At 46.5% G+C, this 26,035-nt stretch overlaps 1 protein-coding gene across 4 annotated transcripts in view; it reads left to right on the forward strand.

Moving 5' to 3' along the window:
• Positions 1-1,579: 1,579 nt before the first annotated feature.
• ZNF697 (zinc finger protein 697) overlaps positions 1,580-26,035 on the forward strand; it is a 30,575-nt gene continuing 6,119 nt past the window's right edge. For 2 of the 4 annotated variants that reach the window (XM_003355228.5, XM_013988104.3), the window contains exons 1-2: positions 1,580-1,734; positions 25,295-25,578. In XM_003355228.5, coding sequence (XP_003355276.2) covers positions 25,335-25,578 — 244 coding nt within the window. In that variant the 5' untranslated portion in view covers positions 1,580-1,734; positions 25,295-25,334. The remainder of the gene's footprint in view (positions 1,735-25,294; positions 25,579-26,035) is intronic. The other 2 variants (XM_013988103.3, XM_085023410.1) reach the window with 1 other exon arrangement.

The following is a 26,035-nucleotide window of genomic DNA, read 5'->3' on the forward strand; positions in this document are numbered from 1 at the left end:
CAAAATTAAATGCTACGGGTAAGCACATCTTTTTTTTTTTTTTTTTTCTTTTCCCCAAGCAAAACCCTAAGGAAGGTCACTAGATTTGCCAAACAACCATTATCCATTATCTTTTGGAGGGGCACACTTTCACTGGAATGTTGCCGGATTGCAAACCATTACGGAGTAGTCATTGGCAGGGTCTGGAAAAGTGAGGATCACAGCCCAATTCCTTTAGGTAGAGGGTCAACAGAGTGACATGCCACAGGAACCTCTGGGAGGGAGCTGATCCGATCTGCCTGCTCCTCATCAATCCTACCGCTTAGATTAATCCAGCCCATTTTAGGTCCGTGGTTAAGGAGCGCCAAAGAAAGAGAACTACAGCAGAAACGGACAGTGGATATGCTTTTCTTAAATGTAACCGAAACCCTCCCTCAGCCAAATGTTCTGATCCATGTGCCTTTGAAATGTGAGAGGCCAAATGGATATGATAGGTAATTATGACCTTCTCCCTGAGGACTTTTCAAACACATTTTAGAGCATCCTAGAATTCTTCCTTTCCTTTTTCCATTCCCTAGTCTTCGATCGCTCTCCTTGTGAGAGAACACAGCTTTTAGGCATTTAGCCTCGATGTGGCCCTTTCTTGATTTTCCCACGAGCGTCCTGGGAATTGGACAGGAATCTGTGGACCATGTACAGACTTGATAGTCTGGAAGCCCAGTTCCTTTCTTGCGGCCAGTGGGCTCCTTCCCTCACCACACCCCCTAACCCCACCACGCGCTCACTATACAGCGGCCATCACATCTGTTTTGTAGAACCGAGGAAACTGAATCCTAAAGGTGAAAGGGGAAGATAAGCACAAAGTCCAGCACGTTCCTCACTCAGCAGCCCAGGGGTTTTTACATGTCCTATAGTTAATTCGCGTTAATTTGTTCTCAATCTCTTAGTTTAATTACTTTTCTTGAAAAGATGCCTGGGACAAGGCCAACTTCGGAGGATGGAATGTCCCCAAGTCAGGATCTGGAAACAATCAGCTCTTTTGGTTTTAAGGCTAGAGCGCCAAGATCTTATGGAACCTGAATTCCTGGTGAGCAGTCAAGTTCTTTCATCCGCCCCCAGCAGGATTCCGGTGGCTCAAAACAGAAAAAGAAAAAAGAAAAAAAAATCTATTAAAAACAAAAAACAAAACAAAACAACAAAACCCGAGTCAAGCCAAAGCGAAGCCACCCCCAACTTCCTCATTTCTAAAGGAAAGCCCTCGTCCACCGCAGTCCTCCCGCACACTGCGACAGCTCAGAGGCAGCACCGCAGTTAGGGACCCCGGGCGCAGGACTAGCGCCCTCGGGAGCTACTGGCTGGGCGCGCGCCGCGGGGCGGGGCCCAGGGCGCGATCCACCCGCTGCTCGGTTCCCCCGAGCGCTTAGGAAAGGAGCGAGCGCCTCTCTTCCAGGCCCGGGGTCCTAGTCCGGCCGGAGGAACCTCCAGGGCGCCCGCTGCTGTGGTGGCAGGAAGTCTCCGGGAACTACAAATCGAGGCATGCTGGGAACATTCCCCTGCTCCTCCCAGGAAATGTCCTTTGTCCAGCCCTACAGGAAGCCCCAGTGAGGAGCCAGCCGGGCAAGCAGCCAGTCTGCCTGCCAGCCAGCGGCCGCTGCAGCTGCCGCCGCCGCCGCACAAGGGCAGACGCGCCGCGGCGCGGGGCTCGGGCCGGGGCGCGCGGTGCCCTAGCTCCTGGCCGCGCCCGCCGCCGCGCAGGTAGGAGCGTGGCTGCCGCTGGGCTCCCCCGCCGCCTGGGGATCCGGCTGATAGGGACCCGACCGGAACATTGCGGGGATGGGGTGTGCGCCCATGATCGGGTGGCGGAACCGCTGGGCGAACTTGTGCCTCGTAGACTGGACCGTTGTCCGCTTCCCCGGGGCGCAGGGACTCCGGGCGCAGGGGGCTGCTTTTGCGGCCCCCGAGACCGGACAGAGCTCCCTCCGGGGTCTGTGCCGAGGGGTGGGTAGGAAGCGGCTGAGAAGCGAGGGAAGAGGCAGCTCTGCGAGAGGCAGTCGGACCGTCCCGCCGACCACCGAAGGGGGCATCCGAGACCCTCGGAAAAACGTAGCCCAGGGAGGAGCTTGGGAGGCTAGAAGAAGGTGAAGGGCTTTGTGTGCAGCTGCGGACGGGGACCGACTGCGCTCCCTCCCCTCGCCTTCTCTCCGTGCCCGCAGCCCCGGTTGGGGCTGGGAGATTCCGAGGAGGACCAGCGGCTCATCTTGAGTCCTGGTGAAATGTTTTCTCCCTTTTCCTCTCCGCTCCATTCTAGGTTGACTTAAAGCAGCGGCTTGGGCTGCCATAGACTGGGCAAATGGCACAATAAGGATGGGTGGGTGGGGAGATGGGCAGCAGCTCGCCGTCCTAGAGGGGTCGCCGTTTAGCTCCGCTAGGCTTCCCAACCCCAGATGTCCATGTCCGCCGGTGGCTGGGTGGTGGGGCAAAGCTGATACTTTCACCCAGGGAGAATGCCGCGGCTAAGGACTGTGAGTGGAGCCACGGGGTGAAGCGCGTGTTGGGAGGACCGGGAGAGTAAGAGATGGGGGCAGGGGGAGCCAGTGACAACGGGGCCGCTGACTGTACCTTATGGCCAGTGTACGTTAAGGTCAGGCTTCGAGGAGAATCAGATTACCACTTCCTCTGGGACTTTCCACGATTTTCCTTTTTCCTAACCCCCACCCCCCCACCCCCAGTAATGAATCACCCACTCATTGCTAAGTGAGCATGAGGCTGCATTCAGTCGGTGATGTATCCCTGCCCTGATATCTGGCCTATGTGTCCTTTACCTGGAGGGTGACAAGAATACCCCGCATCCCCTAAGGCGTTATCCTCCTCCTTTGGGACTAAGGGATGGTAAAGGCGGTTGGATAATGGCTAGCTAGCAGGTTAATAGCCTTTGAGGAGCCGTGATGGATGAGTGGGCAACTCTGACCACCCTCGGGGTGTTACTGCTGTAACTGAACTCACTCCCCTCAGGGGCCTCTGTTTCTCCTCTCTCCCCTCGCCTGTTTATTTTACAGCTCTACTCAAGTGTCTACCTTCTCTTCAGGAGCCAGCATGGGGACACTATTTAAAGTGCAATACATTTTAAGAGCCAAGTGGACCTTAAAGATGCCACTTGGGTGGTGAGGCAGAAGTACCAGAGGTTCATGATGGTGTGGTAGGCACAGAGCCCTGCATCCTATTTAAATAGCTCGGAGGGGGAAACAAAATATTTCCCACTGCCTTCTCTAGGAGACATGAATCAACTGAAGTGATATAAAAATGGAGTGGGGAAACACCCAGTTGTTGAGGCTGAGGCCATGAAGATGGTGAAATAAGGAGAAAAGGCTCTGAATTTAAAAGGTGATTTCTAGTTGGAACACATTGGCTGTGTGTGTGTGTGTGTGTGTGTGTGCGTGTGTGCGCGCGCGCTGGAGGCGGAGGTTGTCGTCAGGTGGAAATTTGATGTTAGAAGTTTAGCTGGGTGCCAAAGAGAACACAATGGCACCATAGTGAACAAAAGTCATAAACAGGATGGGATGTCAGGCTACTTTTTACTTTACCGAAAAGACAACACAGATAGCCTTCAAAAGCGAGTGGGATGCAAGGGGGGAATGGAAACAAATCAGAGTGAGAAGAAGGGACTGATGTAGCTGAATTGGATGGGAAGAGTGACCTCCTTGGAGGTTGTATGACTAAGGCTGATGGGGTTGCATCACATTTCCTCTCCCTCCCCCTCAAAGCTCTTTGGATTTCCTCTGAATCTGCATGTTTGCCTAACTTCTCATGTCCCCAGTTAAGGCGAGGGGTGAAAACTGGTTAAAGAGGGTAAATCAAGGCAAGAAAGTAGAGTGGGGGCGGGGGTGGGGGAGAAACTGCAATATCATTAAGAGGTCTGGAACCTCAACTGACACTCATGCCAGTGGGGATTTTCCTTTTATCTAAGATCCTACTTATCCTTTCTTTTCCTTCATTTTTTTCCTCCTCTCCTAAGAAGTTTCTTAGTAGTCTTTCTTATGCAGTGTTAATGTAATCAACAGAGGTAACGCCTAAGTTTGGCATTCAAAATCCTTTACAATTCAATGCTTACCAACCTCCATCCTCCACTGCATCTGGTCCACCTCATATTACCTACCCAACCCATTCTTGCAGCCAAGAGCTCCCTATTCTGAGGTGCAACAGACCTTCTTCCACCTGTGTGTCTCTATGCCTATTGGGCATCCCTGATTGTTTTCTTTAAATCCTAGCCCAGCTGATGCGGAAGTCTTAGGAAATCTTCCCAGACCTCTTAGTCAGAATTAATCGCATCCCCATGGTACTTTGCATCCTGTGGTTGACAGCCATCTCTGGTCCACTTTGTGATGGTTAGATGTTCGCTTTCTCCCCTTCAAAATGTAAAACCCTGGAGGGCAATGGCTCTCTCTACCCTGTGCTTTATAGCTAGGCAGGTGCACAAATGATATTACTTGAAAAATATGAAGAAGCAAAGGAATGAGTGAAGAAATGGAAATAATGAACACATCTTAATTGACTTCTTTCCTTTTCTATAAAAAAAGGGGATGAAGCCTTTCTCATAGACTTGTAAGGAGTTATTGCAATTGTGACTCTAAAGCATCTAGAGTTTTTCCTTTTGCTTCTGGATTAGGAGACCCTAAATGGATTTATCCCAATGTCTAATACAAAGACATTCATTAAGAGTTTGTTGAATAGGTTCTTTGCCGGCCTCAATTTTCTAACATTATATAGGCAGGGTATGAAATGGATTAATCCCAAGGGGGTGACCAATGACGTTTGTCATATTCCTGGACTGAAGAAAGTGATGCTGGTTTCTACTCAATTGTGAAGGCTCTGTGTGCTTTCTGGAAAGTAGCCCTGCAAAGGGCATCCTGCTATTTGTAACCAAGCCACTGACTCCCATCCTGTCGCTTTGAGTTTCATAACCCAAGCAGTCTCCTAGGATTAACATGTAGCATATAGAAGTGCAAGACAGATTGGACTTTCAGACACTCAATAAAGACATTGCAGTTTTGTAGTCCCTCATTTATCTCCAACTGGACAACTTTTTACGCTTCTTTTTTTACATGATGCCAACAGTTACTGTTTATTGAACATCTGTAATTTCTAGGCATTGCCTCAATCCCATGATTTACATATTATTATCTCTGTTCTAAAAATGAGGAAACTGGGGCTCAGAGAGAAGTTAAGAATCTTGCTTGGAGTCCCAGATTCTGGAGATAGATTGGAATTTAGTTCCTTTGATTCCCGAGCCTGTTTAGAATGGGTGTGTCTTTCCTTTCCCTGGAGAAAACTGCTAGATCTCTGTTCTTGCTTCCTCTGAGGTCTTTCATTTTCCAGATTTCCTACCAGGTATATTGGGTCCCAAATGCATTGTAATGGATCTCATTCTGAAAGCACTGGGTTTTTCATAAGTTTATTATTTTTTGCCCCTAAAATCCCATGGCCATCAGTTGGAAAGACTAGGTTCAGAATCCCTAAGACCAGCATGCTCCAGTGGCGCAATCGGTTAGCATGCGGTACTTATACAGAATCCCTAAGACCTTTGGGCACAGAACTGTTTACCTGGAATTCTTTCCCCTTTTCTCCCAGCCTATCTGAATTCTTTCTGTTCCTCCCTCCAGCCAAGTCTCACCACTCTTGGTAGCCTTTCTTGTCCACTCCAGGCCACATGCACCCCCTCCTCTAATCTTTTGCATTGTCTGAAATACCTGAGGTTCAGCCTCTTGATGAAAGTAAACTTGAGTGAGCCCCTGGAGCAGTGTGCTGGAATGTTTGGATTTTCTCTGCACGTGGCAGGGACTTCATGTTCAGAACACAAACCAGCATATGGTGGGCTTTCAGAAACCGTGAGTTGATGATGAATTGGTAATGACTCAAAATGCAAAAATGTAGGCACGAAACGTTATTTGCATGTTAGCATGTAGGAGAGGGATCAGAAGATCATTCTCTTAGATAACTTTCATTCTTCACCTGACTGCCCCCAGGAGTGAGAACCTTCTGGAAATATGTGAGAGCAGATCTGTGTATTGCTGAGTTTTATAAGCTTGACCTCCAGCGGTGCTAGATAATTATGGTCCTGTATTGATACTGAGTGGCATGGGCAGGGCCATTGCTGTCATGCACGCCTTATACCATATCTTCCAGAAAGGACCTCTTTGCTGCGCATCTGAGAAAACTGGAGGGGTTTCCCTGCCTTCTGCAGATATGGTGCGGGGCGGGGGCAGGGGGAATGCTGGGATGAGGAAGGAAGATAGTGCCTGCTGTTTTTACCTCTGAAAAGTGTAGCATGATCTGCGTGGGTACGGAATTGGGTTTTACTGCATTGTGTATTAATGACGATGCTGAAAAGATCAGCAGCTTCTCCCCTGAGTGGAAAAGACTTTGAGTTGCCACAGGTGGAACCCACCTCTTGAGGCTAAGCCCTCTTTCCCTGAGTTCAAAGCCCCACAGTGTTTTGGAAGCTGCAGGATAAATGCAGTGTTCCTGTGTTGTCATAAGCGCATTTGTCATTTTATATGAGAACGGGGACATTTCTTGGGGTCCCTGCACTTGTTCAGCAAGTCAGGCACGCTGCATCCAGAGCTTAGCAGTGTTCCAGCCAGGTGTGCAGAGGACTACCTTAGTTCTCCAGGCTCCCCTTCCTGCACAGGGTCAAGTCTGGGTCATGTGCATGCATCTCTAATTTGCTAAAATGGGTGTGGTTATGGGAAAAGGGTCTGCATTCATTCCAAGAGGCACTTTAGATCTATTTTCTTCTGAGTGTTTTGTCAAAATCTTACAAAACTTAAAAACCAGGAACCATCCTTTCTGGATTTCATTAATAAGAAACACATTGCTTTGGGCTCAGTGTCATGCATTTTCGTGTGGTTAGCGCATCTTTGATGTTTGATGACACTTAGAGGGGAACTCTGGGAAGAACACCTTTCCAGTTGTTGACCTTTTATCCCCACACATAGGAACCTTGGTGAAACGAATCACTTAAAAAAAAAAAAATCCCTTAAGCAGGTATTAACAATGATTTCTGGTAACAGAAGGTGGTTTTGAAAGCAATAGATTTTAAAAATTATTTCATTAGAATATAATCCTGGCTCGGTGGTTTAAGGATACAGCATTGTTCCTGATCTATCTTGGGTTACTCCGGTGGCACAGGTTTGCTCCCTGGCCTGGGAACTTCTGCATGCCGCAGGTGCAAAGCACAAAATAAATAAATTAATTAAAAATAAAAAGAATGTAATCTCCATAAGGTAGAACATGAGCATAATAGGCGACACGTAGTGAGTGTTCACAAAATTTTGTTGAATAAATGATTATGTTATATTTTCGGATGTTTCGCTTTGACTCTTTCCTAATATGAGGGGCACTGCCAAATTTTTTATAATAAGGTGTGTCAGAGGAGGTATGCTTCTATGTGGTATAAGGTGGGGAAAGGATTTTTTGTATGTACATATATGATTTTTTAAAAATAGGGTTTTTTTTTAAAGCAGTTTTAGGCTTACAGCAATATGGAACAAGAAGTACAGAGAATTTCCATATGCACCCTGTGGCTCCCCCCCACCCTCATCCCATGCACAGCCTCCCCCACTGTCAGCATCCCCCACCATAGCGGTATGTTTGTTAAAATCAACAAATCTATATTGACACATCATAATCACCCAAAGTCCACAGTTTACTTTAGCATTTACTCTTGGTGTTATACATTCTGTGAGTTTGGACAAACGTATAATGCCATGTATTCTGTAGCATCATACAGCATATTGTCACTGTCCTAAAATTCCTCCATGCTCCACCTAGTCATCCCTCACTTCATTCCTAACCCCTGGCAACTACCAGTCTTTTTACTGTCTTCACAGTTTTGCCTTTTCTTGGACATCCTGTAGTTGGAATCCTACAATTCATAGCCTTTTCAGCTTGTCATCTTTGACTTAGTAATATGCACTCTGGGTTCCTCCATATCTTTTCATGACTCGATAGGTCATTTCTTTTCAGCTCTGAATAATCTTATTTGGATGTACCACAGCTCATCCAGTCACCTACTAAAGGACATCTTGGTTGCTTCCAAGTTTTCCTAATTATGAATAAAGTGCCTCTAAACTTCCCTGTACATGTTCTTGTGTGGAGACATAAGTTTTCAACTCATTTGCCTAAATAACCAGCCATACAATTGCTGGATCTTAGAGTGTGAGTATGCTTCATTTTGTAAGAAACTGCCAAACTATATTTCAGAGTGATTATTCATCTTGCATTCTTATCAGCAGTGAACCAGGGTTCCTGTTCCTCTACATCTTCGCCAGCATTTCGTATTTTGTTTTTTGGATGTTTTGTCATTCTAACAGGTGTGGAGTAATGTCTCACTGTTTTCATTTGTAGTTTCCTAGTGTCATATGATGCTGAGCATCTTCTCCTATTCTTTTTTGTTATCTCGGCGAGGTGTCTGTTTAGATCTTTCGCCCATTTTAAAATCAGATTGTTCATTTTCTCATTATTGAATTTTAAGGGTTCTTTGTATATTTTGAATAACAGTCCTTTATCAGATATGTGCACGGGTTTGTTTGTTTTGTTATTTTATGGCTGTACCTGCAGCATGTGGAAGTTCCTGGGGCCAGGGATTGCATCCCAACCACAACTGTGACCTATGTCACAGTTGCACCAACACCAGGTCCTTCAACCCACTGCACTGGGTTGCGGATCAAACCCATACCTCTGCAGCAACCTGAGTTGTTGTAGTCGTATCTTAGCCCACTGTACCACAGCAGGAACTCCATCAGATACATGTTTTGCAAATATTTTCTCCTGGTCTATGCCATAACTTCTCATTCTCTGGATATATTCTCATATATTTAAATTTTTTCTATCTTTTTCTTTTTGGGATGTGTTAGTGTGCCAGATCTATTTTAATATAAAGCCAGCTTACCCCCAAAAATGAGAAACCAAAGTATGAAATAAACTTGAAGAAACCCTTGCTTACTTAAAAAAAAATAAGGTAAATGTGAATTAAATTTAGCCAGACTATCGGCACAGCCTGAACTAACTTGGGGGCAGTTACAAAGGAACTCCGTTATTTCTGTTTCCCTGGTGGGTACTTGCATTTGTTGACTGAATTAGTGGTTTGGTAAATATTTCTGGTCACCTACTTCGTATATGGCATATACCCTTTTAAAAAGAAGCTCTTTGGAATTCCTATTGTGGCTCAGTGGGTTAATAACCCAACTAGTATCCCTATCTTAGAATTTCCATCATGACTTAGCTGTTAACGAATCTGACTAGCATTCATGAGGACACAGGTTCGATCCCTGGTCTTGTTCAGTGGGTTAAGATCTGGCGTTGCCATGACCTGTGGTGTAGGTTGTAGACACGGCTTGGATCTTGGCATTGCTGTGCCTGTGATGTAGGCCTGCAGCTTCAGCTCTGATTCAGCTCCTAGCCTGAGAACTTCCATATGCCACAGATGTGGCCCTAAAAAAAAAAAGCAAAGTAAAAAAAAAAAATAAATTTTAAAAGGCTCTTTAATCATAAATAAATAAATAAGCTTGAGCTCTTAAAGAGAGCCTACGTATGTCTCACAGGTTAATTATGGGCCCTTAGGAAAAGGGTTTTGTAGGCTGATGATTGTGAGAAGAGAAATCAAGACACGCAGGCCTTTCCTGTCAGAGAAAGAAAACAAACACAAAGCCCTTGGAAACTGCTAGAGAATAAACTCTGGTCTGAGCAGACATGCTAATGAGAAATACAGATTCCTCCTGTGTTTGAGTGTGCTCCCCGCTGCCTCTCCTCCCAAGCAACTTCTTCCTTAGTCTCTAACACTTTGTAAAAGTTGAATGTTGGTCTTTTTTCATCCACATTTGATTTCTGTCGGTTCCAGTCCTGTCTTTGCTCCAGGGGTGGGAGGGCAGCTGCCATCGTGGCCGATTAGGAGAGCCTACTGGCCTTTCCCACTGTGAATCCAAACACAGCTCTGGGCCACCTCTGTTCTCTGCAAATTGAGTTGCGTGTTAAAGGCCTGGAGAGGAGGGAGGACACACCCAGGACTCGCTGAGGCAAAGGAGAGGTGCTGACATTTGGCCATGGGATGAGAATTCTTTTTCGAGAATGTTCTGTCTAGCTTTTGAAGCTAATCACCACTTTCTATCACATCTACCTATTTAGCAGGGTAATTAAGCTTGCTTGGCTCCTGGTGCTGACAGGTTATTGGATCCAGTTAGAAAAGCTAGGTGGTTTCCATGGCTCTGCCTTACCTGATGTGACCTTGGGCACATCAGTAGATTTCCTGGTCTCGTTAGTTGTTCATTTTGAGACGGAGGGAGAGAAATTATTAGCCGTAACTGTATCCATGTAAAGAATTATTTGACAATTAGTTTGGGATTAGCACATGCAAACTATTACATGTAGGATGGATTGGAATTCCCATTGTGGCTCAGTCAGTTAAGAACCCCACTAGCATCCATGAGGATGCAGGATCAATCCCTGGCCTTGCTCAGTGGGTTAAAGATTTGGGATTGCTGTAAGCTAGGTGTAGGTCACAGTTGCGGCTCGGATCCCGTGTTGCTGTGGCTGTGGTATAGGCCAGCAGCTGCAGCTCCAATTCAACCCCTAGCCTGGAAATTTCCATATGCCACAAGTGCAGCCATAAAAAAGAAAAACCAAACCAACCAAACAAACAAACATATAGGATGGATAATCCACAAAGCCCGACTGTATGGCACAGGGACATATAGTCCTGTAGCACGGGGACATGTTATCCTGCAATAAACCGTAATGAAAAGGAATATGGAAAAGAATATATATATTATATATATAACTGAATCACCTTGCTGTACACTAGAAACTGATACGACATTGTAAACCAACTATACTTCAGTAAGATAAAATTAAAAAAAAAAAAAACTATTTGAGGACTTATTTTACAGGGAATCATGAAAGTGCCAGAAAACAGTGTGTTCCTACCAGGAGCTCATAGTTGGGAGGTGGTTGGGAGGGAGCAAACAATAAGATACAAGTTACTATAACCGTAATTATATTTTAAAAACTAATATTGGGCAGAATGAGATAAGGAAAAGTTCCTTAAAGAATCATACAGAGTGAAATAATAATAATTCTTATGGAGCACTTAACACTAATCCTAGGAAGTAGGTCCAGTTGTTTTCTCCATTTTTAAATGAATAAAGCCAGGCTCCCAGAGCTTGAGAAGCTTACAGAGCTGGAGACAGGATTCACACGGGGGTCTGGCTTCAGAATCGGAGCTTTTAACCACCGTGGAGTATTCCTTCCCTCCAGGGAAACAGAGACAGCATCAAGCTGCTTCTTGAGAAGGAATGGCAGGGCAAGAGGGGTGAAACACAGGGTGACTTCTGGGAGGTTTAGAGCATCCCTTTTTGGCTGGGGTTAGGGTCAGAATTAGGTAAAGGTAAGAGAGCCTTGGGCTACGCTGTTGAAGGCTTGGAGTTTGTGCATCTCTAGAGACTATGGGACAGTCAGTTCCAGGTTTCTGAGCAGCAGGATAAGTGGAGTGGCAACTGCGTTTTAAGATTGATCCAGCAGTGACATGTGGGTGCTGTCTAACTGGTAAGAGTGCCGACAGCAGCAATGATAGAAAATAGAGGACAGAAGTAAAAGGAAGGACTTGGCAGCAGATTTGATTGAAAGGGGTGAGGAGAGGGGTCAAAGTTGACTCTAAGGTTTTGAGGCTGATGAATAAGAACAGAGAGACGGGCTGGCAGGAGTTGCTGATTTGTAGCAAAGATTTGGGACGAGAACGTATGTTTTTCAATATGACTGGGGCCAGCTCCATTACAAGTGGAAATTCATTTAGTGTTTACGACCACCTTTCAAGGTAACTTGTTTTGATCAATGAGGAAACTAGGGCTCAAATCAGTGAATAACTGCCCTAGAAGCGTACAGTGTGTCCATGGCAAACTTCTGTTTGAAACCAGGTCTGTTTTTGCCTCCTGCCATGTGTCCCATGTGACATACCGGGCAGCACTTCGGGATGGAAAGGGCATTAAACTCCTCCGTGGCGATGCTTGGTACATCCTTAGAAATGTGGACCTGGAGTGCAGCTTGGGGGTCAGGGGGGGGGAGTGTCATATTTGTGGGGGTCTCCGGACAGAGGAGATGCTTATTGAAAACTAGGAGAGGGGATGGAACGATTGACGGGAGAGGGAGAAGAAAATGGAAACGAACACCTGGAAGGTTGACCTGTTTTAGGAGATAAGAAGAGGAGCGGGGTGATGAGGGACCTAGGGAGGGTCTGGATCGTGCAGCATCTTGGATGCTAAGAAGAACTAGGAAGGACTGGATCTCAGGAGGGTTTCTGTAGTCATTTACTGAGACGCAATTATACGTGCCACGCACTTGACAGTGTTGATGGTGAGATCCAAGAAGAAGAGGCCAACCACCGGATCAGAAGATGGAAAATGATAGCTGATATTGATGTGAGCCGGACTAAATGTTAGCAGTTGCTACCTTCTGCTAAGATGGCTCAAGCCTGGGAAGCCTGTGGTTCACCAGGAAACTAATACAGGTGGTGATGATGTTAGGAATTGATCAGGGCTCCCTGACACCAAGCCCTCCTTTGGCCAATAGCCTGTAAGACCTCGTTGGCCAAAAAGTGGCACTGTGGACAGAAATGTGATATGTTTGATAATTGGCTTTCGGCATTTAAAATGAAAAAGACGAAAAGTTTCTGCAGGAGAAAAAAAAAAATCTCTCCTTTCAATGAGAGCGTCTTTATCATTTGAGTTTTTTTTAAAAAGTCCTTAAAAATTCTTTTAAAATGACACACAAGACTAATTCTTCACGTCGATGCGCTATAGGCTTTCTTTTCTGTCTCTTTTTTATGATGACTTCATTTTCAAATGCCGTACCAAGGACATGGGAATGATTAAATGTGTACCGTAACACTCCATCAAGTCAAAGTGGAGGCTCATTCAAGCGACTGCACTTTTTCTGGCCACGATGTCTGTTTTCTTTACGAAAAACAGTAGATCACCTAAAACCTGTTAGTCATTTCTGAGGGTCAAGTGAAGTGAAGTTTGAAGAACACCTTTTATGTTTTTTAAGAGGAAAAATTATTCAAATCAAAATGGGGGGGGCGGGGAATAGCAGGAGTCGGGAAGAGAACAAGAAAAGCAGGAAGAAGGAAAGTACCATCAGCAAAAGGCTCAGTAAAGCCAGAGCCTTAAGCCCATGCATAGGGCAGTGCTGGCCAGGCGAGTCTGGGGCAGGGAGATTGTACTCCAGAGGAACCGGGCAGCCTGAACGGGGGTCCCAGTTCTGCCTCCAACACACTACCTTTGTGAATTCAAACAAGGCACTTACCTTCTCTGCCCCTTATTATCCGTGGCTGGAGTCCCTTCATCTCGCTTGTGGTCGGCTTGCTCCTGCCACCTGGCCCACCTCGGCAGCCCCTCCCACACACAGGGGGCAAAGCTATTAAAACAGGACCAAAAAGATAGGATAGAAAAGAAGGTGCGTCTGAAACACTGTATTTGTTGTCACAGGTCACGTTGGACAAGTATGGGTGGTGCCCTTCAATCGTCCTTCAGTGTGACCTTGGTACCGGAGAGTTTTGTGCGACTCCCAAAATCCCCTTCTTCACCTGGGTATTTCCATGTTATTACGTATTTGCAGGCAGGATGACTCTGCTAACCCTCTGAAGACTGGTTAGGAAGGAGGTGGCGGCTTTGGTCAGATTTTAATTCTTTTTTCTTTTGAGAAAAGGCGGATTAATTAACAAAGCATTTTGTGTCCTGGTAGGTTACGGCTTGATCAATGTGCTTTGACTCACTGCCCAAAGAAGCTGCCGATGGGAGCCATAAACCCAGGGTCAAACTGGTATAAATTTGCTCCATCCCAGAAAGGCCGTGCGTTAGAGGCTGGAAGAGCAATTTAATATCCTCTCAGTGTACCTGCCACAGAACAAGCGATTTAGGGAGTGAAACCCTGACGGAATACTTACTCTGCTGGGAAGCCCAAGGCACCAGCGTGAGTGTTTCGGCCAAGCACCGTAGGCTATGTTACGTTGAGTCAAAAGGGGGTTGGAACAAGAGTTGAGAGCCAGTGAGTTAGGCCCTTGTCCGTCCTTGACTCATGTGTTCATGGGTAACTCACTTAACCTTTGTGGGTCTCTGTTGCCTGACTATAAAACAAGGTGCTAGACTAAATCAGCAGACTGGATCAGGCAGGTCGCATTGACCAGGTCCTTCGTTCTGCTCCGTCCCCTTTGAGACTTACAGACTTGTTTTTGTCTGTGCTTCTGCCTGAGCTGGGGTACACTATCCTCTCCGCTCCCCTGGCCCATCAAAAGATCTCTTGGCATGTAGTGGTGCCATTGCTCTTGTCCCCCCTTCCGCAGACCCACTCTGGATGATTTCTGAAGCGCTAAGGTGTGTCTTGTGAGTCCTCTGAAGTGGTGGTTTATGGCAGGCATCTTGTTGGGTTTCTGTGCCGTGAATCCTTCCAGAGCCCAAGCGAAAGCTCTGGGCCTTCTCAGCAGAAGAAAGCTTCTGCAGGCACATTCACACAAGGTATCAGGGAGTTCATGACCCCTGAAGGCCCTCGGGCTAAGAGTCCCGGGCTTAAGATAAATACTGTTATTCTGTTTGCAAGCTTGTATAGGACTGCTGCTCTCTCCAGGAAACGCCAGGAACTGGAGGTAAAAGGAGGGAAGGAGCCCAAAGAGCCGGAGCCTGACGACTGACTCAGGGATTGGAATGTTCAAGGCATGAGTGAGCCCTGGACACTCCAGCTTCGCTCTGGAGACCAATGCCTCCCTGCCTGAATGGACGCTGTGTCCTGTGACTGCTTCTGTGCGCCACGGACTTGCCGTGCGCTCTTGGCTAAAATGGAAACTATCTGCCAGCTTTGGGTTTCCAACCTAAAGTGGGAACGTGATCTCTTCTAGCTGTCCTCTTTATAATGTGGCATGAGTATATTTGGATGGCATCTCTAGTATTTCTCTGAGAAGGATGCTAATTTAAGAGTTCTCAGTTTGGGCTAATAAAGTAATTCTGTCCCTGGCAGGGTTCATCTCACAGAGATCACATTTTCATAAATCACTAGTACATGATCTTCCTTTTCCTCTCTGTGTATACATATATATATATATATGTTTTTTTAATCCTCCTAGAAGAGAATTTTAGAGACCAATTATCAGTGTACTTAATCTGGTGGCCCCTCGCATCATTTTGTCAGCTTGGGCTTCCTGGGGATGTCACGACCAGGGCCCCCAGCCAGGTTTATATCCTCTCCCTCTTGAGTGTAGAGTTGCTGAACTAGTGATGGAAATAAACAAGCACTGGTGGTGGCCGCATCCTTCTTTGAGTTCTTGGGAAACATGCAAGTAGATGAGAGCGGAAATAGTTTTCTGATTCTATTTTGTATATAACAGCCGTTCCTCTATCACATAAAAAGAAAAAAAAGAGAGACTTAAAAGCATCAGACTTAAATTTCTTTCATCTTTTTTCCCCACAGCCTCTCTCCCCTCTGCATACCCATGAGCTCTCTTCAATATTAAGCATCATAATCACTCCTGATTCGGCATATTTTGTCAAAAGCAGACTAATCCTCTTGTGGAAGTCACTGACATTTTAGTAGGGTCTGCTCAGAATGTAAACAAATATAATCAACTTTAAATTTCAGAAAACAATTTTATGTTTTCTATTTTTAAACTTTATTAGTAAGTTTTCTAGCAAAGACAAAAGTCAAGCCATATGTACCAGCACCCAGCTTCAACAGTGATCAATACATGCCCATCATGTTTTGTCTGCATCTGTGCCTACTCCCCTTTATCCTGGAATTCCAGACATATCATTTTAAATGAAGCAAATTCCAGACATAGCATTTCACCTGCAAGTTTTTTCCTATGTGTCTCTTAAAAACATAAGACTGATTCCTTAATACCAAATATCTAATCAGCATTCACAATTCTACAACTGTCTTATAATTTGTCTTTGTAGCGTGTTTACTTGGGATTCAGATAAGGTCTCCACCTCAAGGTTGGTTGCTACATCTTAAGTGTTTTGACTTGTACGTTTCCTTCCCTTTTTTTTTCCCCCCTGGCCATTTTTGTTATCATTGTTGAAGAAACTGGATCATGTATTCTTATATTTTCCTATGATCTTGGTTTGGCTGATAATGCTATTTTTAAGGAAATGAGAGTAATACAAGTATGTAATTTTAGAAAAGGTATACTTAAGTGTGTGTAAATGTTTCACTCGCTACTGAAAACAGTCTAGCTACAGAGTTTAAAATCTAATCAGGCAGGAAAATTGAAGCAGCAGGTGATGGCTGTTCAGTTTTGCCCGCTTTCTCTTTGTTGGAAGACACCTTGGCAGATTATATGCAGAGGTGTCACTTACACGCTGCTGAAATGAGCTGGGCTGGAACACGCCAGCCACTCTTCCTCAACGTCGCCAAGTGGTTATTTTAGATGGAGCATTGAAAGGGCGGTTTTTTTCCTGGTGAATTTGCAGTGGGAAACTGGGGCGTTTGAATGTATGCCTCCAACCCTCCGGGCCCAACATCTAGCTCCCTTTTTTCTGTGATGCACATTCTCTTGAGGGCTGTTCATTCCAGTGGAAACATGATCAGAGACTCATCAAGGTTGGAAAAACCTTCCTGAGGTTACCTGACCCCATCTGGTAACCTTAACCAGGGATTCCAGCATCAACTCTCCCAGGATAAAGCTGTTTGTTAACAACTCTCATATCCTACATGCACCCCCTGTGCATTCTAAATCTCTTTTCTCTTTTGTCCTTCAGGGAAATAGACAATTAAATTGCATCTCTTTCTGTTTTTTTTTGGGGGGGGGGGCGGTGCCTATATACACATATGTCTATAGATCTTTAATTAAGATTATTATTTTTGGTTCATTTTTTGTTTCTGTGTTTGTTTTGGCCACACCCACAGCATGTGGAAGTTCCTAGGTCAGGGATTGAAACTGCACCACAGTTGCAGCCTATGCAATAGCGGTGGCAACACGGGATCCTTAACGTGCTGCACCAAGAAAATTTCTAATTAAGATCAATTTTGATTCTTCCCTGCTGTCTTCTACAGTGCATATACCCTGAGACCCTAATCCATACATTCCACCCTCTGTGTATAATGTAATGGTTTTTATGAAAAATAAGGTGTTTTCAAGAGCAAATTTTGAAATAGGATCTGATCATTGCAGACTGTGTTTTTTAGGTGTGTATGATGGTTAATTTTATGCATCAACTTGACTGGGCCTATAGATACACAGCTGTGTGGTCAAACATTATTCTGGTTGTTTCGGTGACAGAGTGTTTGGATGCACATTGGTAGACTTTGAGGAAGGCAGACAGACCTCCATAATGTGGGTGGGCCTCATCCAATCAGTTGAAGGCCCGAAAAGAACACAAAGACTGATCCCCCTGAACAAGGAGGAATTCTCCAGCAAATGACCTTCAGACTGGTGCTGCAGCATCCTCAGTCTCCAGACGGCTGTTCCACCCAGCAGATTTGGGGCTTGCCAGCCTCCAGAATCACATGAGCCAATTATTTTTAACTTTCTTTCTCTATACACATCCTATTGGTTCTGTTCTTCTGGAAAACCCTGGCAAAGAGTATGAAAAAAATCCCTGAGGGGGAAAAAAAAAAAAAAAAGTTAATATATGCCCCCAAGTTTTTCTGGCTGTCTGTTTTTGAGGTGATGAAGTTTCGAAGTGATGTTTTATAAAGTGATGTTTAAAGAGATGGAATACTAGAGAAGCCATCAGAAAGCTGAGATTTTTAGCAAACTGTCATTCTGCTCTGGTTACTTTCCCTCTCTGGACCTCGGTTTCCTGTCTGTAGAAGGGTGTTTCAGAGAAGGGATTCCCAAGTCTGTGATTCTATGAAGTGCAAGTATTGAACATTTGAGCCAGCTGTTGAGGAGGTATCTGAAGATAAATCTTCTAAGGACTGCCTAGGTGCTAGAGAAGACACGAAGCTGAGGCTGCGTGCAGGTAATGGTGATAGACAATGCAAGGTGAGCAAAGAAGAAAAATCTTGAGGCGTTTCCCTCGTGGCGCAGTGGAAATAAATCCTACTTAGGAACCATGAGGTTGTGGGCTCGATCCCTGGCCTCGCTCAGTGGGTTAAGGATCTGGCGTTGCCGTGATGAGCTGTGGTGTGGTTCGCAGACACGGCTGGCATCTGGCGTTGCTGTGACTGGCGTAGGCTGGCAGCTATAGCTCAGATTAGACCCCTAGCCTGGGACCTCCATATGTCGCGGGTGTGGCCCTAAAAGGACAAAAGACAAAAAAAAAAAAAAAAAGAAAAGACAAAAAAAAACGAAAAACAAAAAACAAAAAAACCTTAAGCAGAAGGACTCTCTGTGCATCAGGTAGAATAATACTCTAGGTTAGTTAAATGTAAAATCTGGACGAGGAAGTGCCTACCTGAAAACCTTTAGCTTTTGCGCCTTTTCATTTCATTCTGAAGGCACTTACTTCAAATCTGTCTCTGCATTGCATTAATTCTTATTTTGTGCAGGAGGCGTGGCGTGGTGGTAGGGGCTGGGCAGCTGTGACAAGCTGAGGTCCTCAGGCCAAAATGAGGGGGCTCCAGCCCAACCAATAGACAGGAAATGCCTGACCCCAAGGACATATGTGCTATTCTTGACCATAAATACTGGAAAGGCTCTCAGAGCAGCTCTGACCAATGGGGTTGTAGACTGATTTCTCCGTCTGCTTGGTGTTGAGCCTTTCTTGTTGTTTCAACTCAGGCTTCCCTCTCCAGGTAAAACAGCAGTAACCACAAGGAAGAAACCATATTATTTTAAGCTGCTCCTGTCTGGAGAGCGGTCAATACTTAGCTGCAGTAATCTTTCGGCTCTGTCTGAAATTCGCGCGCACCTTGGGCGCTAGGCTGCCACTTGGGAGGTTGGCATTGGGGGTTGGACGGTCTGGTTCCGCGGAGGCATCCCCCGCAAATGTGATGCGGAGGAGCTCTTTGCCCTTTGCGTTCTTTCTGACCACAGGCTCAACCCACTTGGATGGCCGTGTCTCCTGACAGGCTGGTGAACTGTTTACGCAGTTGGGGCTTGAAGACTAACAAATGATTAACCCTCAGGAATCCCCGGTTAGACCCCAGTTATGGTCATGCGATCAGCCTTTGGAACCACAGTCTTAAATTGTTTTTCCAGCATTCTACCCGGCCGGGCGTCCCTGCCTGGACTCTGCGCTATGGAAACCCTCCCTTGGGAGAGAGGGGTGCGCAGAGGGCGTGGGAAGTGAGGGGAGGAAGGCTCGCAGGGGTGCGGGGGAGGCTGGAGTCTGAACCGCCGAGGTAAGGAAAGGACTCGCAGACTAGAAGGGGACAGGAAAGGAGCTGCCGCCTGGAGGAGGCCGACTGGGAGCCGCTTCTGGCCTGCCGCCTGGCCGCTTCCTTCCCCTGACATGACAGCCCCGCCGGCCTGGCTCCCGGCCACCTGGCAGCGGCGGTGGCACATGACTCCCCGCCCTGCTGGGTGGGGGCGGGGCGAGGGCTGCTCTCCGGCTGACAACACCTAGGAGCCCTGTCACCTGGAGCTCAACTGGCTGAGCCTTAGTTCTCTTCACTTGGAAAGCAGGGCGGGTGACCCTCCGCCCTCACCCTACGCAATTATTAGAGTCCAGTGAGAGGCATCCGTACAAGTTCAGGGTCAGCGGCTTTGGTCTTTCCAAAGGGAGACTCGCACCATCTCCATCCCTCCCAGCCGTGCCAGTAGGTGGCATAACACGAGGGTCCTGTGCAAAGTGCCCCAGAGAAAGGGCCAGGGGTTCATCTGCTCAGAAGGTGGTGGAGAGGGGTGTGCTTGTTGGCCCCAACCTCTGGGCCAGAACTGAGGTTGAATCCATAAAGTGGTGGGGCTTTAGCTGTTGGAAAGGGACTGGGTTTGCCTTTCCATAGGTCCCCAGGGCAGAAACTCAGGCAGGTGAAATTCTAATTCTGGCCCTGCTGCTGGCTGCACATCCCCTTCTCCCACCTCCTTTCCTGCCTCCCTACCTCCTGCCTCCCAGCATACTTGCCCTATTCACTGCCGCTCTTCAAGATGATCGGATTGGTCTTTCACTTGGGGTTGGGTTTGTGTAGAAGGCACTTGAGCATTTCCTAGTGACCTTACAGAGTGTAATAAGCATTACTTCTTTTTAAGTTGGGGGAGGGGGCGTGAGGTAGGAGGAAAGGAACACGAAAACAAGTTCTAAAAACTAGGATTTGAGTAGTCTTGGCAAAGTTGGCTGATCCCACCCTCAAGGGATGGGCATCCTAGAGAAGGGTGTTGTGGTGGTGCTGGGTGGCTGGGTGTTTGGTGGGGTGTGTGTGTGCTGGATGTGGTTAACAGTTTGCTCTTGGTCTCAACTAAACAAGCTAGAGTTGAAAATGATGAAACTGACAACAGTGCCTCCCTGGAGTCACTCTCCTGCTTGTCCTATGACCACGAGAAGAGGACTCAGGCACATTTAAACCTATCATCCTCATTGAACAGCCCAGAGAGGCAAATACTCCAAGTCACAAAGCAGTCTGTGGTGACCTAAAACAGGACTCTTCCTTATTACTGCTAGTTCGGTGATTAGAACCAGATGCAGAATTGATCTTATTTGTCCGACTCCTCCCACCATGACCTCTCTTTGGTACCCCCACCCTTTAACCTGTATCTCCTCTTATTGGGGGACAAGAGCTCCCTTACAGATGGTTTAAGTCAGGCTTTGTTGGACCACACATACTTTAGACTTAAACTTTCTGTATGTAGGATGGATTATCAACATCTTCAAACCAACATGGAACTGAAACTTCTTCTCTTGCCCCAGCTCCCCTAAGCAGCTAGCTCTTCCCTGGTTCTTGTCTCTATGTGGTAGGCTATTCATTATAGAGCCTTTAGTGGCCAGGCCAGAGGGAGTTCTGCTTGTACTTGCCAAAGGCTATTCTCAGTGAATAAAGTTGTGAAAAAATGACACCCCCCCCCCCATTTGAGAAGTGTGGGTGTGATTTTTTTTTTAAATCAAGACATTGCCATATGTTTCATAATATTGTAACAGCCCTCTATTGTGTCTCTGCAAGGTTCTGGCAGCTTTTACAAACATTAATCTTATAGGTGGCAGCATCCTTGTTTTGAATCTGAACTCAGCAAGGTTGAGTCACTTGCACAAGGTGAAACAGCTGACAAAGAGCTGAGGATTTGAACCCAGGTCAGTCTAGCCACAAAGCTGTTACAGTGCCCTGCCACCTACTAATTATCCAATGCTGGCCTTGCCTAAGAAAACATGTTGCTAGTTCTTATTTGGAGAAGGAACGGGAAAGCAGTTGGAACAAAATGTGCCTTTTGATAACTAGTGAATGACACTGCGGTTATACCAGGGTCTAGATAACATTTCTGAAAACTACCTTCTAGATTGAGGTAATCACAATTCCTGTCCTTTTCTTCCTTTTTGTTGCTTCCAGCATAATTACGGGTTTTCCTTTAATGGATTTTTATCACTTTGAAAACAAAGTTGGCTTTGTTGCTGATAAACATACATCTTTATTGTAGAAAATACAGATGTCCACAAAAAGGAAAAGTTGTCCCAAACGACACAGCAGCTTCTGGTCAAGAATGCGGGTCCTGGAGCTGGACTGCAAGCAGTTACTCCCTGCTCTGCCACTTATGGTCTGTGTGACCTTAAGCGAGTCACTTGGGTACCTAGTTTCTCATCTCTGAGACTGAAAATAATACACTGCTTCTTTGGGCTGTTGTTAAGATTAAATGATGTGAAGTCCCTAGAAGTGACCAAGAGATGTTTAACATGTTAATGAATAATCTGGTTTTCCTTTCTGAACCTGTGTAGACATGTGTAATTATATATGCTTGTCTGCATACACAAATAAACAAAATGAGATTATTTTTAAACCGGCTGGTTTTCATCTAATAATATATTGTGACTGCCTTTCCTTACCTCGAAATAGCCTTCTCTGTTACTTGATAGCTGCCTAGAACCCCATGATGCGATGGAGAGGAATCCATATCATGGGGTGTGCCGATTTCCAGTGTTGCATGAAAGCTGTGTTCTTTAACAGATCTGAGAAGATGCTGGGCCATGAATCTGTCTCTCTGGGTGACAGGAGCTTCCCACTCTTTTCACAGCGTACCCGATCCTCCTCCTCTGCTGTGAATTAAGATCTGGACACGCTGCCTCAGGAATGCAGATCCTCCTTAGTTCTGAGGGGGGCAGTGCTGTGAACTTTATACACCAGCCCTAAATGTTTACGTAACAGCTCTGGTATGAACTATCTCTTGGTTCCCAAGAAATCACAAATCAGAAAGTCCTCTTGTTCCATTTTGCTACGAAGGCACTCGCTCTGTTCTCCTTAAAAAGGCTTAGAGGTAAAACCCTAAGCATCCCTGCTTCCCAGGGTGGACTCCTAAACCTTACCTTTGGGCTGTTGTTAAGATTAAATGATGTGAAGTCCCTAGAAGTGACCAAGAGATGTTTAACATGTTAATGAATAATCTGGTGGAGAGCTGTACCATTCTGGGCACCACCACATCCTGCCGTTTTAGTCTTATGAGTTTCTGGTGACACACTTATTTGATTCCTTTACTTTATAGACCCCCCCCCCCCCAAAAAAAAAATCCTGCTGGTCTTAGATTGGCAGAAACCATTGATTAGGTCCCCTTTAAGTTCTCCCCACTTCTCTACTGCTTTTGGCCTCTTGCCAACCAATAGGTCACATGTTTTAAAACCCTACTCTTACCCCCCACACACACTTTCAGAGTGTGTTATATATGCTGATTCAAGGGGTGTGCTTGACTACAGAGCCTGAGCTCCAGGAGATAAGAGCGTGCTGGGTAGAAGTGAGTTGGGGTCAAGAGTCACTTGTGGGGAGTTCCTGTTGTGGCTCGGTGGGTTAGCAACCTGACTAGTATCCATGAGGATGTGGGTTCGATCCCTGACCTCACTCAGTGAGTTAAGGATCTGGTGTTGCCAGGAGCTGCTTCGGCATATGTCACAGATGTAGCTCAGATCTGGCATTGCTGTGGCTGTGGTGTAGACCTGCAGCTACAGCTCCGATTGGATCTCTAGCCTGGGAACTTCCATATGCCGCAAGTACAGCCCTAAAAAGCAAAAAAAAAAAAAAAAAAAAAAATTGTGGGATAGACCCCTTAAAAGGTTTATGGCTTTAAAGAGATCTCCTCCTACAGCCTAATCATGAGTGTTTGAGACCTGGCATTTTATTTACTTATTTTACTTTTTTAGGGCCACACCTGCAGCATATGGAAGTTCCCAGGCTAGGGGTCAAATCAGAGCTACAGCTGCTGGCCTACACCATAGCCAAACCAGATCTGTGCCAGTGTGCGAACTATATCACAGCTCACGGCAATGCCAGATCCCCAACCCACTGAGTGAGGCCAGGGATCAAACCTGCATCCTCATGGATACTAGTCAGATTCATTTCCACTGAGCCACAACAGAAACTCCTGAGACCTGGCATTTTAAAAGGTATACATTCTAAAGGAAACTCAGCTGCCAATGGACCAACCTCACAGCCATTTTTCCTGTGATGTTTAAGGGAAAGCTTGGTTTTTCACTCTAATCTAGGGAGCATATCAACAGCTCTGAGAAAGGAGATAATACACCGTTGAGGGCCACAAGTCTGCCAAAATGAGAGAAGGGCTGGTGTGTCTTTGAGGTGTGCTGGAATGGCATCAGGACTTAGAGGGATCCTGTGAACTCCGCGTTTGGAATACCCCGAGTATCAAGTGAGCGCCACAGCATCTTCCAAAGTGCTCTGGAATGTTTCCCTCTGTCACCCTCCCTGTGAGAAAGGTTAAGGAGCTTTCTCCTCCTTGCCTGATGAGGAGGCTGAAACAATGAGAGGTTAATGGACTTGCCCTGGGCTCTGGAGAAAGGCTGGCCCCACCTGGATGGCCCCACCAGTCTTCTGCTTTCTGCGAGGACTGGCAGGGCAGAGGCTGCCTCTGGGAAGCCCTCACGTGGAGGCAGGCAGCAAAAGCCGAGGTAGGGGCACCTTGCTCAGCTACGTTTTTGCAAGTCCTCTTTGGGGGCTGCCGAGGGCTGAGAGAGAGCTGGATGCTTCCAAGTCAGTCCAAGATGACTTAGAAACCATTTTGCTGCTTTGAGCTGAGCTGTAAGAGGGGTAGATACTAGCTGAAAACAATTACTTGGGGCTCAGCCGCTCAGTCTTGGCAGGGGGCCCTATAAATTTGAAATATAAACCTGACATCTACAAAAGGTTTAGGAACTGGATGTCATTTTCTCCCTACTAGTTGCAAGTTGGCCTGTTCTGGAGAGGGGGGTTACCGATTGTGCCAGGTGCCTGTCCCTGTTGAGGGGTCGCCACAATTAAAGTATGTAAGGCAGGACTTCTGTGGCTCACAGCATAGCTCCTCGGCGTTGTTTCTGCAATGGCTCTGATTCGATCCCTGCCCTGGGAACTTCCATATGCTGCGGGTGTGGCTACATGTTTAAATAAATAAATAGGTAGATAAAATTAAATATAAGGCAACAAATAGATAATATTAAATATAACATAAGGCAAAATATGTAATGAGGCTCTAGAAATGGCTTGTAATAGAGAGGGTCCCCCCATCTCTTACACCACCCCCAACAGACCTTGAATTAGCCGGCTTTCTGCTCCTCTTGTGTCTGGAATGTACTTTTCCTCTGGTTCCTTTGAGGCCTCCTCATAATTTGCTGAAAATTCTCACAAGATATCTGTGGGTTTGAGGAAGGCAAGCTGCCCGTGGTCCCCCCACCCCCCACCCCTTGCACCCTCAGCTTTCCTAAGGTATAATTGACAAATAAAAATAAAAATTGGATATATTTAGAGGAGGGCAAGTTTTAGCAAGAGTAAGGAACACATGGAACGTTGAGGCAGCATGATTGGTTCAATCCCCACTTTACTGTTTAACAGGTTAGCCTTAGGCTAACAGGGTCCTCTTTTTAAGCTTCAGGTCTTCTCAGCTGGAAAGGGGGACTGCCACTGTGACCCCACTGTTGAAGCTATAGAGCTGTGTTCGTGGAATAATGTGCTTCGTAGATCGAAGCAGGTGGAATGGCAGTGCAGTGAGAGTTGGCATGGGGCCACATGAGTTGCCACTGTTCCTCTGCCACCCAGACCAGCTTCCTTTTCACTCAGTCCTATTTACTGCAAAGCACGAGGTGGAGCAAAGCGCTGCCATCCGGGGCTGGGAAGTCCACACGTTGTACTGACTGGGACATGGACTTTCACGGACATCAACACCAGATGCGGTGAGGGGATGAGGCCAGACTCATGTGACCTTTGTGTGTTTTGTCTGCAGCAGGGATCCCTGGTCCCCTCCCTGGTCCTGTGCTTCCTGGATGGAACAAGAAGATAAGCAGGGCGTGTGCGGAGCCCAGGACTCAGGAGACAACGGGATGGGCTCTGATTTTGAGAACTCTGAAGATGGGGAAGGGGACTCGGAAGAAAGAGGAATGGGCTCCAACCCACATGACGCAGCCAAGACAGAAGGCCGCCCAGAGCAGGAGATGGGCTCCAACCCACGGGAGGAAGCTCTAAGAGGGCACTCGGAGGAGAAGGAAGTAGCGCCTGACATCTGCACAGGTGAGGAGAAAGCTGGGGAGTTCCGGTGGAAGTCGCCCCATTCACATGTATTTCTAGTCCCTCCGGAGTGAGAACTGGGGCAGCATTCTTTGTGAGGGAAGCTCCCTAGAGGAGACCATTAAGCAGATTAAGCATCTTAAGCCTACGGAACATCCTTTTCTTCTGTGCGGGCTGAGGTGGCCTGTGCGGGTAAACAGGGCTGAAGAGGACACCTCGCTGGCCTGTACGTTACTGTCTCCAGAACACTGCTGTCATGTAACACTTGTAAGAGCACAGGAGGGAACACGGGTAATACTGGGACCTCCCTCATGGGGCTGATGGAGAGTTAGATGAGTCGCTTAGCACAGTGGTGAGCAAACCGTATCCAGATGTTTGCGGTTCTGGTCATCATCCCCCTTTGCAGATAAATAAACTCGGTGGGAAGGGACCTGTCCAGGTTCCCGTGGCTAATACCCGC

Source organism: Sus scrofa, chromosome 4, assembly GCF_054392235.1.
Source record: "Sus scrofa isolate SSC_HxYL_T2T_F1_AM1 chromosome 4, Sscrofa_HxYL_maternal_Yorkshire_Landrace_v2.0, whole genome shotgun sequence".
Lineage (NCBI taxonomy): Eukaryota > Metazoa > Chordata > Mammalia > Artiodactyla > Suidae > Sus > Sus scrofa.